Below are 13,031 nucleotides of genomic sequence, written 5' to 3' on the forward strand. Positions count from 1 at the left end.
GGTTATCACATTATTCATCAGCTGCACGGGACAGAGATGGGAAACTCCAGTCGCAATTAAGTCACGCTCACGGTAACTTGAGATCACGTAGCCCCGCCCTCCTCTCTCTCACTCACTATGCCGTCTTGGTACTTGACTCGTTTGCTACGGTCGAATAGAATAATTTGCGGTTCGACGTTGTCATGTTTCCCATTAATTATTGTTTAGCCTGCTGGACATCTGGAATGAGTCTTTCGAATCATCGCCGAGTCTCTCGATTCTTTGAGCAGAGCTCTACAAGGACACACGTTTGACTGAGATCTCTTACGTTTGATAACGACCTTGTGTTTCTGTCTTGCAGACGAGGCAGGCCCGGGCCCCGTGAAGAGCAAGTACGATGCACTGGACTTTGACACTCTGCTGAAGGAGGCCCAGAAGTCCCTGCACCGCTGACTGGCCAGCCTTAGTTCAGTGCAGCAACAACCCTGCGACTACACGGCTCTGCCCTCAAGACAGGCCTCTTAGTACCTCCATGCAAGGCAACCTCGCAAAATGTTTACATTTTTACCAATGGAATAAAGTAATGTCAAGGACCTCGTTGTTTTTTTGTTGTTTGTTTTTTTTAATTTCTTTCACCAGAGGATACTACTTAAGAAACGAGGAAGCCACTGGGAGTTAAGAGACGATGGAGAAAGTGGGACTTTTTAACAGCAATGGTACAACTACTACAAACGATAACGATACAGTTCTTTGCGGAAGCCGTCTGTGTTGGTGAGATCATCGCCCGCCCTCGGAGGAGCAGACATGAGAGACCTCTGTAGCAAATCCTTGCTATTCCTGTGTTGCGTTGGTCGTCGTGGTGTGTGTGTGTTTCTGCGCGTGTGTGTGTGTTCCTTGTTCTGTTTGTTTTGTAAAAAAAGATACAAAAACCTCCCTCTCTTTCCGGTTTCAGGTGTTGAACCTTTCAAGCTGTGTTCACCATGAAGTTGTGCGGTTGTAAAACCAGGAAGAGAAAAAAAATGACCCCTGCTTTGTTTTAGCGAAATTGTGGATGTTATAAATTTTAAAATCTATTATGTGTGTGTGCGTGTGTGTGTGCCTGTGTGTGTGCCTGTGTGCGTGTGTGTGTTATGGACAAAGAATATATTAAAAAAAACATTTAATCATTTGATGACTGATAAAGTTTACAAATCTAAAATGAAGATGAAAAAAAATCATGTTTTTATTTTTATTTTTTGTAATTGTAGTGCTTCCTTGATTTGATCTATGCACTGTAAGGAGGTCGATATCTCCGCCGTCCTCCACTTTCCCTCTTTTGACTCTGATCTCCAACTCTGCCATGCTGACTATTTTGGACCGTGCTACTGGCTGCTGCAGGCTCTGTTTGGTCCGCGTTGTATACATTAAGACCCCGACTAGGTCCTGGTTAAAGACTACACCTCAAAATCCACCCGATCTACAGCACTCAATGGAACAGCACAGACGCCCATTGAGTTCTTCTATAATTCTCTAAATTCCTACTATGTGACCAGATTATATAAAAGGGCTTTCAAGTGGGACGGAATTTGAAAAAAAAAAAGATACCTACCGTCCTGGTTAACGCAAATGCAAGGACTGAGCCTAAAGTTAGAGATAGAATTAGAGATGTTTTTGGTCAGAATCGGCGATTGTTCGTGCTGCATCGGTTGATTCTAGGTAACATTTTTCCCACATTCAGAGGGGTCTTGATGTATATTTAATAGGGTCCCAATGAACATGTGTCCAAAAATGGCCGCAGCCTAATGACACCCCCGAATGCCACAGCCAATGCAACACTTACTGTTTACATTTGGACTGCAGCAAGCAGGACTAAAATGGGGAAATAAAGATGATAGCCATAGACGCTCTTCTACCACACTTTGTTCATTGCAGAACTCAGTCTGAATTCATCATATCCACACGTTGTCCAGATCATCCCAGTCCAATCTCCTGTCACATTAAGTCCATCATGGAATTCAACTATTTCGATTGTCCGGGAATCACGTTTTTCGTGGTGACAGTGCTTCACGCTGTCATGGGTTTCAAAGTACAAAGGGAAACAGGACCAATTTGCTCCCCATACTCCACCCAGAGAACATTGCCAGAAGTAGACGAATCTGTTGGTTCAGATGGAATGTATTCAAAAGAATCTGAATGTAATCGTTGCGTTTTCCCCCCATGTCTGCTTGCCCAAAGATTGTCGTTTTTTTTCTGTGCTTTAAAGGGTAGAGTTGCTTAGTCGCCGGTTGACTGCATGCGACGAATTCTGGCTTGTTGTGCAGTTCGAGGTAGCGCCTGATTAACATTCCTGATGCAGCCAGTAGCAACCGCCGTGAACAAAGGGAGAGAGAGCTTCCAAACCTGCCAATACGGTGGCACCGAACCCTACACAGCCAGGGAACGAACGAAAGGAACGAAAAAGAACAATCGGCCGAAAAAGGCCTGTTTCTCGTCCGGGAGTTACTGTATCAGCTGAGCATCTCTACCTCACATCCATCCATCCCTGTTTCCCCCTGTGTTTGATTCCAACTCTAAAAAAAAGTCCCTCACTCTGTTTTGTTGTCCGTGTGAGGGTTCCCCCAACTGATGGGTGGTTATGGGTAGTTTGGGGATTTTTTTTGATATCCAATGACTACCACTAAGCCCCCTGTGAGGGGAATAATCTTTCTCTAACTCTTTACTTCGCTTGCCTCGACGGTTTTATAGCGTGTCCGTCTCTTGGAGTCTCGACCGTGTGTCCTTGTGTAACTGAGTGTTTTGTCTTTGTCTCGTGTTTGAGTCGGACACTCCTGACGCTTGCAGGTTGGCGAGGAGGGGCTGGGACGGGGTTGAACGGTGGCTTGGTGGCCGGTTGGTCCTCGAGTGTCCTTGGAGGGGAAGATTCCCCTCATTTACTTGTTTTTCTTCAGGGACACGCCATTCCTCCGGATCACCCTCTTCCTCCTCTCCTTGCCAAGGAATTTCAACAAATCGCAGCCCGTCCTTTTCCTCCAACTCTATCGCTTTCTGTCGCTTGTGGGTTCAAGGCCTTGTTTCCAGGTCTTCCCAAACCCTGGTAAACTCCCTGCTTTTTAACAGATAAACCCCCCCCCCCCATCCTCTTCCTTGTCCCTACTCTATCTAATCAACTCCTTGGTAACACACACAAAAATTTGAATGTTTACATCACTCGATTCTCCTTTGACTTCATTAGGAACGCACACTTAGTACAAAGGCGCCTTATTCAGTGTTTTAAAAGAAAATTAAGTGAAGCGACCTCGCGTTACTTCTCCAGGCTCACTGATGTCCAAAACTAACAAAAACAGTTTAGTGCTATACATACTGATTGAGAAACAAGGTGTTAACTTTTTTAAAAGGAGGGAAAAAAAGACATTTTAACAATTAACATCTCAAACAACTGAATGAGTATTTGTGCTTAGTATGTATACTACTAAAAAGTGAGAGAATGTGCTGGTTTACATATATAAAAAAAGGAAAATATAATATATGAATATAAAATGTGTATATAGCACTATGCCTCGTTGTAAACATAAAATGTATTGTGTGTTTATTTTTATTTTTTTTCAAGTGGCGCGTCATAGTTGATTGCTAATCAGACAGCAGATGGTCAGGTTGGTTTATTTCATATTAGTCAATGTTTGTTTCAGTACAGGGAGGACATTTAAGGGAAAAAATTCAGTTGAAATGACTTCAAGTCCAACACTGTTGTAAAAGAACGACACAAGTATCCCTTTAGACTATCGCACTAGAAGGTTATGTTTATTTGCCGTTTATGAAATGACTAAATATTTTTTTATGTTTTTTTTTTTTATGTTTTCTTAAAGCAATTTGAAATGCAATACATAATAATTTTATCTTGATGACATGTCTTTCCGAGAAACTGAGGTAATAATGTACAGTGTGTGGTTGGTTGTTCTACAACACGGGCGATCTTTGAGCTGCAGATTCAATAGGCTACTTGTTCTGTACGTAGACTGCTGTTCAACACGACGAATCATAAAAACAAACTACAGGAAGAATGTGGGTAACACGTATACAAAACAAATGCTAATATACTCTTGCACAAATAACCTCCCAAGTAGTGAAATATCTTCACAGTTTTTTCTTTATGTTGAAAGGAAGCCATTGTAACTATGTTATTACCACCTTTTGATGGTACACAGGTTTGTTCAAATCTGAGTTGCATAGAACACTTAGTTTGATGACCGCTAACAGCCAATAACTATACATGATTGACTGGTAAAAGAATGTGGGTTGGAGGGAAAGGAGGACTGAAGCGAGTCGTCAGGTTTCACTCTAGTGGACACAGATGAGGTAGACGCTGTAGAAATCCCAGTTCCACTGCTGCCCCTCTATGTCGTCCCAAAAGGGAAGAATTTGGATTAAATCACTTGCAATTTAACAGTAAGTTACAGAACGGTTTTATGGTCCAAATAGCTGGAACGCGTAGTTTTGTCTTCGCAAGATTGTGCCGTACGGAAGCAGGATAGACGCTAACTAAAGCATGAAGGCAACCGGATTCATCAACGATATACAGGCCGCGTTAAGACGAAAAGTTATTTTACCTTGAAGTAGTGCGAGAGAAAGGGTGGAAGTCAAGGGGCGTGACTGGGATAAGAAACATGCCTTCAAACTCGTGGAAAGTTTTATGATTCGCAAAACAAGTTGTGTAAGTAGCAGAGCTCTTGTTTAGCCTGTTGCTTTGTGGAGTTCGAGCATTATTTCTCCACGTAATCCAAAAATCTGACTTCCACTTATTTGAGGAAACCTTAAGACGAAGAGCATGTGGTGGGATTTCTACAGTGGTGCGTGCCCCCGTTGTTCAAGAGGTGATTGACATTGAAACAGCCCCATGTTCCATCATTGCAAGCCTTAAAATTCAATCGGGGTGGGAAACTGAGCTACCACTAGCTTTCAATATTACCGTTTCAGCTCCTTTCCAATCCAACGTGGTTTATTATTAAATAATTACTGACGTAATTACAACTTTTTTCAATAGCCATATTATAATGAAAAGGTATATACATATATATGAATATATATATTTGTGTGTTTGTGTAGATATCTAGATTATTATATACTTTCTTATAGAAAAATTTTGATGTTGACCATTCTCCTCAGTGTTTTGAGAACACGTTGACACATTTCAACATAATACTGCTGTCCGCTTGGTCTAGGTCCTAGGTCGATGGACAACGAATCAAAAAACAAAAAAAGGAAAGACAAAGACAAAAAAACAAAAACCATCCTTCCAAAGGGAGTTACCCGAGTCACGATGCAATACCTTTCTTTACATTCTTCATTTCAGAAAAATGGACAATGGCGAGAAAACCACTAAACTTGATCGGCAAGTTGACCAAAAAATAAAACTTCAACAATAAAGAGCGTGGCTCGTGAAAAATTCTGTTTTATAGATGTTGTTCTCAATGCCATGGCCCATGAAAGAAAAAAAAAACACTTCTTTGTTTTTATGTCACTTACTGTTTTAGTTTTGGAGAACAATGTATCCGTCAGCTAGCTACACCATCCAATCAGCCCCTACCAGGACAGGAGCGCTTACAATACCGGCCTCAGATTCCTCTTTCATGTCTGATCAGCAACATGATCACATTTCAACATCAACACAGAAACTAATAGGTAACCTGTCAAACTTGATAGCAACAGTGATGTCAAATAGGCACTCAGTAGGGACTGCAAACTGTCAAACTGCTAAATGTGAGTGTGGGTGTTTTCCTTGTTTTGGTGGAAGAAGATGTTTTGACATAAAGGGCATACATTGTTTTTGTTGTTTTTCATTTCTATTGATTTTATTGTCTCTTTACATCTAATGACTATCAAATTCACATAAATGATTTTTTTGTTTTTTAACTTAGTTTTTGGTAAAAACAAAAAGGTAAATACTGCTAGTGAGATTTTATATTTTTACATATGTTGGTTTTATTTTGCGTTTCTTTTTATTTATACGCCACTTAGTTTGGATGTCTTTAAATGGTGTTTTTTTCTTCTTTTTTTTCGTTTTCTGTGATTTCACATGTCTTGAGAATGTGGAGACAAAAGGCATTTCAGTATTTTTGAATTGTTAAAATCTAGTTTCATAGAAGCGGAAGTATCTGATGTTATAAATTATATTTTAACTCATGTAAATAGTTTAAAACAGAAGACTATGGCTTCCTTTTAAACTGAATACATTTCTCTTCAGAGATTGTTTACATTATGAAACTGTAGAGATGTGCTCCTCATATACTGTATAAAGTACATATATTCATTGATTTGCCTCAAAAAAATAAAACCCTAATGAACAGCTTTCTTTCCGTCCATGTGGTCATTTTGGATGAAGATGGGTCAGAATCATACTTTGGTCAGTTTAAGGGGTACAACTGGAATGACTACATTTTTCATAAACAGATCCCATGAAAACCATTAAGTGAGTGAACATATTCATGACTTGGTTACGTCACTTTCTGTCACTCGCTTCCAAAAACAAATGCTCACACTAGATAGATGAAGATCTTTACAACATGAAAAACAATTGTTTTTGTCCACAAAAGCAACAAAAATGAATGTTCCATGTAGTTCATTTTAAACTTCACACACTTGTACTGATGCTCTCCTGTGGGAGTGACAGGAGAGCATCAGTACAGCAGAGCTGGTTCAGCGATGACCCCTGCACAGACATCATCAGTGCAGTCACTGACATGTGAATCACAGTCTAGCCAGGCGGAAAATTGCCAGCGGCCTGTTAATAGGATGCTGTTTAACCAGGGGAAGACTGGAGGGAGGGAGTGTCCATTAGTGTGTGTGTGTGTGTGAGCACATGCAGCAGAGTGTACCGCTTTATGAAGCTGAACCTCTCCACAGTGTGGAAAGGCTGACCACAGCAGTGCAATGCACAATACATGCAGTCTTGTGTAGACATGCAGGCACAAGTTTTATTAATATTCATCCTGTGAGTCTAAAGACTGAAATGTGTTTGTCTTTGTCTTTGTTACTAGAGGGATGATCTGTTGCAGCAGCAAGCAGGAAACAACACACAGCAGAGACAATAACATGTTAGACAAATAATAATGACGCAAATGTTTTAAAATGCATTTTTATTGCCTCACTGCAGAGCATACATCGGTGGTGGACACAATGAAACAAGCACCTGTAGACTTTCACGCCCTCTGTGCTGAAACACAAGTTGCCTCTTTATTAAGGACAATAACATCTTCTCCACTAATCTACAGCAGCAGTTCCACATGTCCATACTCCCCTCATGAAGACAAACTATCATGTTTTGACTGGCCAATCATGAAAAACCTCAAAAACTAATATTCCAACCTTTAATAACTCATCACTTATAAGTATTCCAAGATTTAGCCTCACAAGCAACCATAGAAACACTTTGTATTCCACCATGACTGTCCGGTAGTTGCAATCTTAAGCAACAAGCTTCCTCGACCGTGAACAAGACTCTAAACTGCTTTTATGGGCCTGAAACTCACTCCTAATCTTGAGGGGGCGATCCGTCGCACCATGGCCTCAGACAGGACCCGACTCTCATCTTGGATACCCACTAACACAGTGTACACGTCTGGTCACGATCTGATGAAGCCAGCAGAACTACATTTGTAAAATAAACAGGTAGCGATATAGCCCTGAGAGCTTCCGTTCCTTGACAGGTGGTAGAGATTCATGAATACTCATCTCGGTGGAGCCCACTGCTCACTACAAACACGCTTGACCTCGGAGTACACAAACACAGCTCACATTTGTTGTTATAAATTAACCAAATGGCTCGTAGCAACGCACCCAACAATCTACAAGCCTGAACAGTAGTATCTCCAACACAGCTTTTCTACTAATGAGGGCTGAGTAAATATAATCAGGTCCACATAAAAATGAGCTTAAAGTTGAATCAGCTCCTCTGAAACAGTTTCATCAAAGACTGAACGTTACAACCTTCATGAAGGTAGGATTTATTGCAAAGCTGCTGTATTAGACTGCATTCGTTTTCACTCGTTTTACTTTGATGACTAATTGTACGAGCCCAAAGCCAGAGGAGAAAGCAGACGATTAGAAAATCCTCCTGTCAGCCGTTTCCTGCCCTGCTGTCCTCTGTTTGGTTGTTTCTGTAGGGCAGTCGTGACTGCAGCAAACAGAGCTGCTCTGCAGTGCAGAGTCATTAGACACACAGTGTCATCCTCGTGGAGCTTCGGCTTAACTCTGACAGGGACACCGGGGCAAGACACCGCTGTCAACTAGAACCATCCTCACTTCTACTCTGTACAATTTGTGACGTTCTGTTTTTAAGATGACGCTAATCGGCCAGCGTTGCATTGAGGAACACGTGTATGCGTATCTGTTTCAGCCGTTCCTTCCTTCTTCCCGTTCTTGCATTTGTCAAATGTAATACCTCACGACGGTTAATTTGTCCCTGAAACTTTAGCTGGGTAAATTAAGCGGGGGGGGGGGGGACACTGTGTTAACTCACACCAACAGATTCAATCTGCCTTTCTGCACGGCCATCACCTGTACGTTTTATACTGAGCAGATCCTTTGACCGACCTTGATGTGGTGCGTAAGCACGGAGCCCCTTGTGGATCTTGTCCATCCGACATGGCGGACTTCTTCAAGGTAGGAGACCGACATGTCAAAACGTTGGTAAATTATTAAAGATGTTTTGCATCGAGTGTGTGACTATTTTTCCTTTGCACGGGGTTTGACCGTGGTACCGCACCTCTCCAACAGCACAATGATATTCCACGCTCACGCTTGGTAACAGCATCTCTTCTGACTCCTCGCGTGTTTTAAACGCAGAGCACCAACTTCTCTCCTCCAATGGGATATGTGAGAATCGTCATGAGTGTTTGAATGTACGTCATGGGAAGAGTCATGTATAATATAATGTCATATATGTGTAACTGTGTGCAACTTCCTTGAGCGGAACTGCCTAAGGCTGCAACATGAATACCAAAGTAAAGTGACAGTAAAGTTGTATCGTATCATCGTGTGGTGAGGCTCAGCCTTGTGCAAATATTTGTTTTCATATTTGTTGTACATTAAAGTTCATTTTGCTGCTATTCATTCTGATTGAGGTTTATCTTATTTTAAAGTAAGCGTGTCTTAAAATGCGTTGGGACGGGTTTATTTAAGAAACGAGCTTTTATTTTCTACATGGGCTACAGCAGGAGTCGTCTCTCAGGACACACAGAACATGACACACTGCAGAGAGCAGTAGGAGGTCAGAGGTCACGTTGTGCAACACACTGATAACTGTTACATTCAGTGGACGCTGACCCTGTGTCACACATGCACAAAACGATGACATACAACTACAGACCTCTACTATACTGTGGATTTTATCTAAAGCTTGAATAAATTACACATTTCCAGCAGTTTTATGATGTTATTCATTGCTCTGCATCTACTAATGATGATTTTATTCAACTGTTTAATGTTCTTGACCTGCTACATTATTATCCATCTTGGCCCAATTGCATTTCACTCTGACCTGGTTAAATTTAGGTAAATATCACAACATATTTCATAACTCATGAATATTTGTTCACCCGGCTTTAAATTACACAACCCCAATAACAACCCACTTGTCTTCCCAAAGAAGGTTTACGACCCTGAGATGGAAAACAACAGTATTTGGTGTTACAGCACCGAACAGACGCACGGAAATTCAACGTCTTGCAGTTTGTGATACGCTTGGTTTCCTGCACATATTGCTGGATAAGCTTCTTAACTGTCCTCATGAGACATGTTGATCCAAGCAGCCGCATACATCACACCTGCTGTGACTGAAGTCACCTGGGAATGTTCTCTGCTTGTATTAAAAGAAAGAGAAAAGACAGATGAAAGAGGTCACATGGTTTCCCCCCTCACTTTAATACCCTTTTGTCTTTGGAAAGAAGTGATTTCAGATATTTCTTTGTGCTTCTCTCCTCCTGCGATTCATTTATTAATCCGGCCGTCGAGCTTATTAGTAATCAAATGCCACACATTTCTTCTTTGATTTGTTTCAGATCGTTATTAATTAATACTTTGGGTTAGTTTGGCTGTTGATCAGATTAATTCAAATCAATCTTTGGGCTCTAGTACTGTACAACAGATATTATTGATTATTTTTGGCATTTTAAACACCGACTGATCAATGATCAGTGATTCACAAGTGGGTCGGTCATTACAAGCGCACGCTGTGCAGTCAAACATTGTTTAACCACACACAACTGTACTTTAAATCCTAGTGGAGATCACGGACTTATAATATATGTGGCTGAATTTTGAGAAACTTTGTCTAAAAGGATTAACAATACATCTAAAGCATTACCATTTGATGGGATGGTATTGGGTTTGTATATCTCAATCAATGTTTTAATTAAGTTAATTCAGAATATATATGCTGAATATATAAGATACTGTAAAACAACGTGGATATGGAGGAGGATAATAAATACTCATTGTTGCAGCCCTGGTTATTGTGTCTGTGGTGTGAGTGCTGAAGCCCTGACACATGCACACCCATCACCACCTCAGCTGTCAGGGTATCAGGTTATCCTTGTGTGACCAGAGCGTCGGCTAAACGCTATTATACAATAACCTACATGCGTGCGTCATAAAATGCTGATGAGACTGCATTGCTGGGGCAAGAAAGCCTGAGCAAACAAGTAACTTCCTCTGCTTAGAGACTGCGGCCGACCCATGCACACACCGGTCCTATAGATAGTCCTGCATCGCTCTCTCGACTGTGGCTCGCAGGCTGGCAGCTCTGCAGTCACGACTTCCCTCCGATCACTGCTAGAATGAGGCTAAAGCTCCCTTCCTGTAGGCTCACTGGGTGTACTGCAGCTGCTGCTCTCTCCCTCTCTCCCTCTCTCCCTCTCTCCCTCTCTGCAGTCACGGGATGTCGCTGCGCCAGAGCCAAGCTTTACAAGCTCCGCCGATCATCATAACCATATACGGCAATCCTTTGAGCTCCCAGCACGCCCTTACGTCATGGGTGCTTTCGTCATACACCAGTGACGACACACGCAGGTTATATATCCATGCTATTATTATATTACTATGGGTGTGAGGGAGAGAGGGGGGGAGGGATGGGTGGATAATGATTTTAGCTCAAGTCCTGCCCCCCCCCCATCGTGGCGATCACTTTTCATTATCCCACTCAGGGGTCATGTTGTGTTTTATAACAGTATTATGTATGGCTCTAGGTGGGAGAATTAACCAGTGTGCACACACACACACACACACACACACACACACACACACACACACACACACACACACACACACACACACACACACACACACACACACACACACACACACACACACACACACACACACACACACACACACACACACACACACACGGATAGCACAGCTGGCAGATATTTAAACATGGTCAGCTGCTGTAGAAGTCCTCTTTTATGCATGTTTCCTGCACTAGTGCTGCAGACCATTCTCTCTCGTTCACACCAACAGGGTTTACTACGAAGATGATAATCAGAGAAAAAGACAGTTTATATGCTACATGTTCACTTCTCCACAGCTGCATCATGTATCCCTTTTGTAAAAAAAAAAATGCATGTTTATCTGATTTCAATTAAAAAATGTGTCAATTAGATTTTTCAATGTTTAGTTTGATTTTCAAACATGCTTTTACCATAAACATCGTGTGCAGGCGCCGGGTTTTGAGTGCGTATAGGTTTAAAATGAGCTTTGTAGACATGAAGGTCACAGTAACATTTATCCAGCATGATGCAGCTTCTTCCAACAACGCACGTTGAAATAGAATAAGTTCAATGCTGTCGCAACAATGCTTATATAAAACCTAGAAATCTGAAAACATTTTACTTTACTTTTACCACTTAAGTTAAACCCAGTTTTAACCGTCACCCTGCTTACTGGATGATTTCTTCAGGCAAAATAATGGTAAAAAAACTCTTATAGCCTGAAAACCTTCTTGTAGAATCAATAATTTGTGGTTTGGGCTGAAAATATTGAGATTTCTGTTATTTATTTTCCCTTTGCTTGAAATTGCTGAAGAGACACACTACCAACAGGGGATGCCTATTTTTGGGGAAATACATTTCGGCACAGCACTTGGCAGCTCCTTCGCACTGCCGTCAATCAAATGCTTGCTGGGTTGTAAATCCTCACGGTTGAAAAGAGTGCAAAACTTTTCCAAACAGATTCTCTTGGGACTGAAATGAAAGTGCAGAGAGAGTTCAACAAACATGGCGAGAAAGTGTATCGAGTCTGAGTCTTAGAAAGGAAATGCTGACAGAAGTGCATTTGAATACGCTGTCTGATGTACACAAACGTGTGTTTAACCCTTGTGCCACACCGGGGGTATTTTGGACTCTTTAAATGTTGTATCATATTGGCTGTATTAATGGATATGGCATGAATTTTGGTAAATTAAGAGCTCTCCCTCTTCACCTCAAAGGTCTGGTACTACGTCCATCTCACGTTCCTTTTACCGCGACAAAACCTCGAGATACTTCAACTCCTGTGCTTGGGGCAGTGACTTACTCCCAAAGAGGACGCAATACACCATGGAGAGAGAACACCACGGCCTCGGACTTTGGAGATACTGACCGCTTCACACTCGACTGCAAACCGCCCCAGTGCGTGCTGAAGGTGAAGATCTGATGGAGAAGTTTTAAGTTCCCCAGCAGAACTATAGATGCATTTACACAAAGTGAGGCTGGTATGTTGAGATATTACTTTCTACTATGTAGACATAAGCTCACCTACATACACAAACACACACACACTCAAGCACACACAACAGCACTAGATCATCATTTACACAATACACCAAGACACAAGAAATTGATCTCGAATCATCATCTGAATGTACCAGCTGATACAGACACTAAAGCTAACCTACACTAAATGGGTTAAAACTAAACTGCCACACAAAGACACAGCTCAGTAAAAACACAGACAACAAAGTCATTCAGTAGGAAAATAGCATATATTTACTTATCTCTGCAAAGTGACATGTAAGCAAATTCACATCTTTTCATTAACTACAG

At 41.5% G+C, this 13,031-nt stretch overlaps 1 protein-coding gene across 1 annotated transcript in view; it reads left to right on the top strand.

Annotated features, from left to right (window-relative positions):
* ppargc1b (peroxisome proliferator-activated receptor gamma, coactivator 1 beta) overlaps window positions 1–6,298 on the top strand; it is an 86,850-nt gene extending 80,552 nt beyond the window's left edge. The window contains exon 12 of the mRNA XM_076105283.1: window positions 341–6,298. Coding sequence (XP_075961398.1) covers window positions 341–432 — 92 coding nt within the window. The 3' untranslated portion in view covers window positions 433–6,298. The remainder of the gene's footprint in view (window positions 1–340) is intronic.
* The last annotated feature ends 6,733 nt before the right edge of the window (window positions 6,299–13,031 follow it).

The sequence above is a fragment of the Anarhichas minor genome, unplaced genomic scaffold (assembly GCF_050575085.1).
Source record: "Anarhichas minor isolate MPS153535 unplaced genomic scaffold, ASM5057508v1 ptg000031l, whole genome shotgun sequence".
Taxonomy (NCBI): domain Eukaryota; kingdom Metazoa; phylum Chordata; class Actinopteri; order Perciformes; family Anarhichadidae; genus Anarhichas; species Anarhichas minor.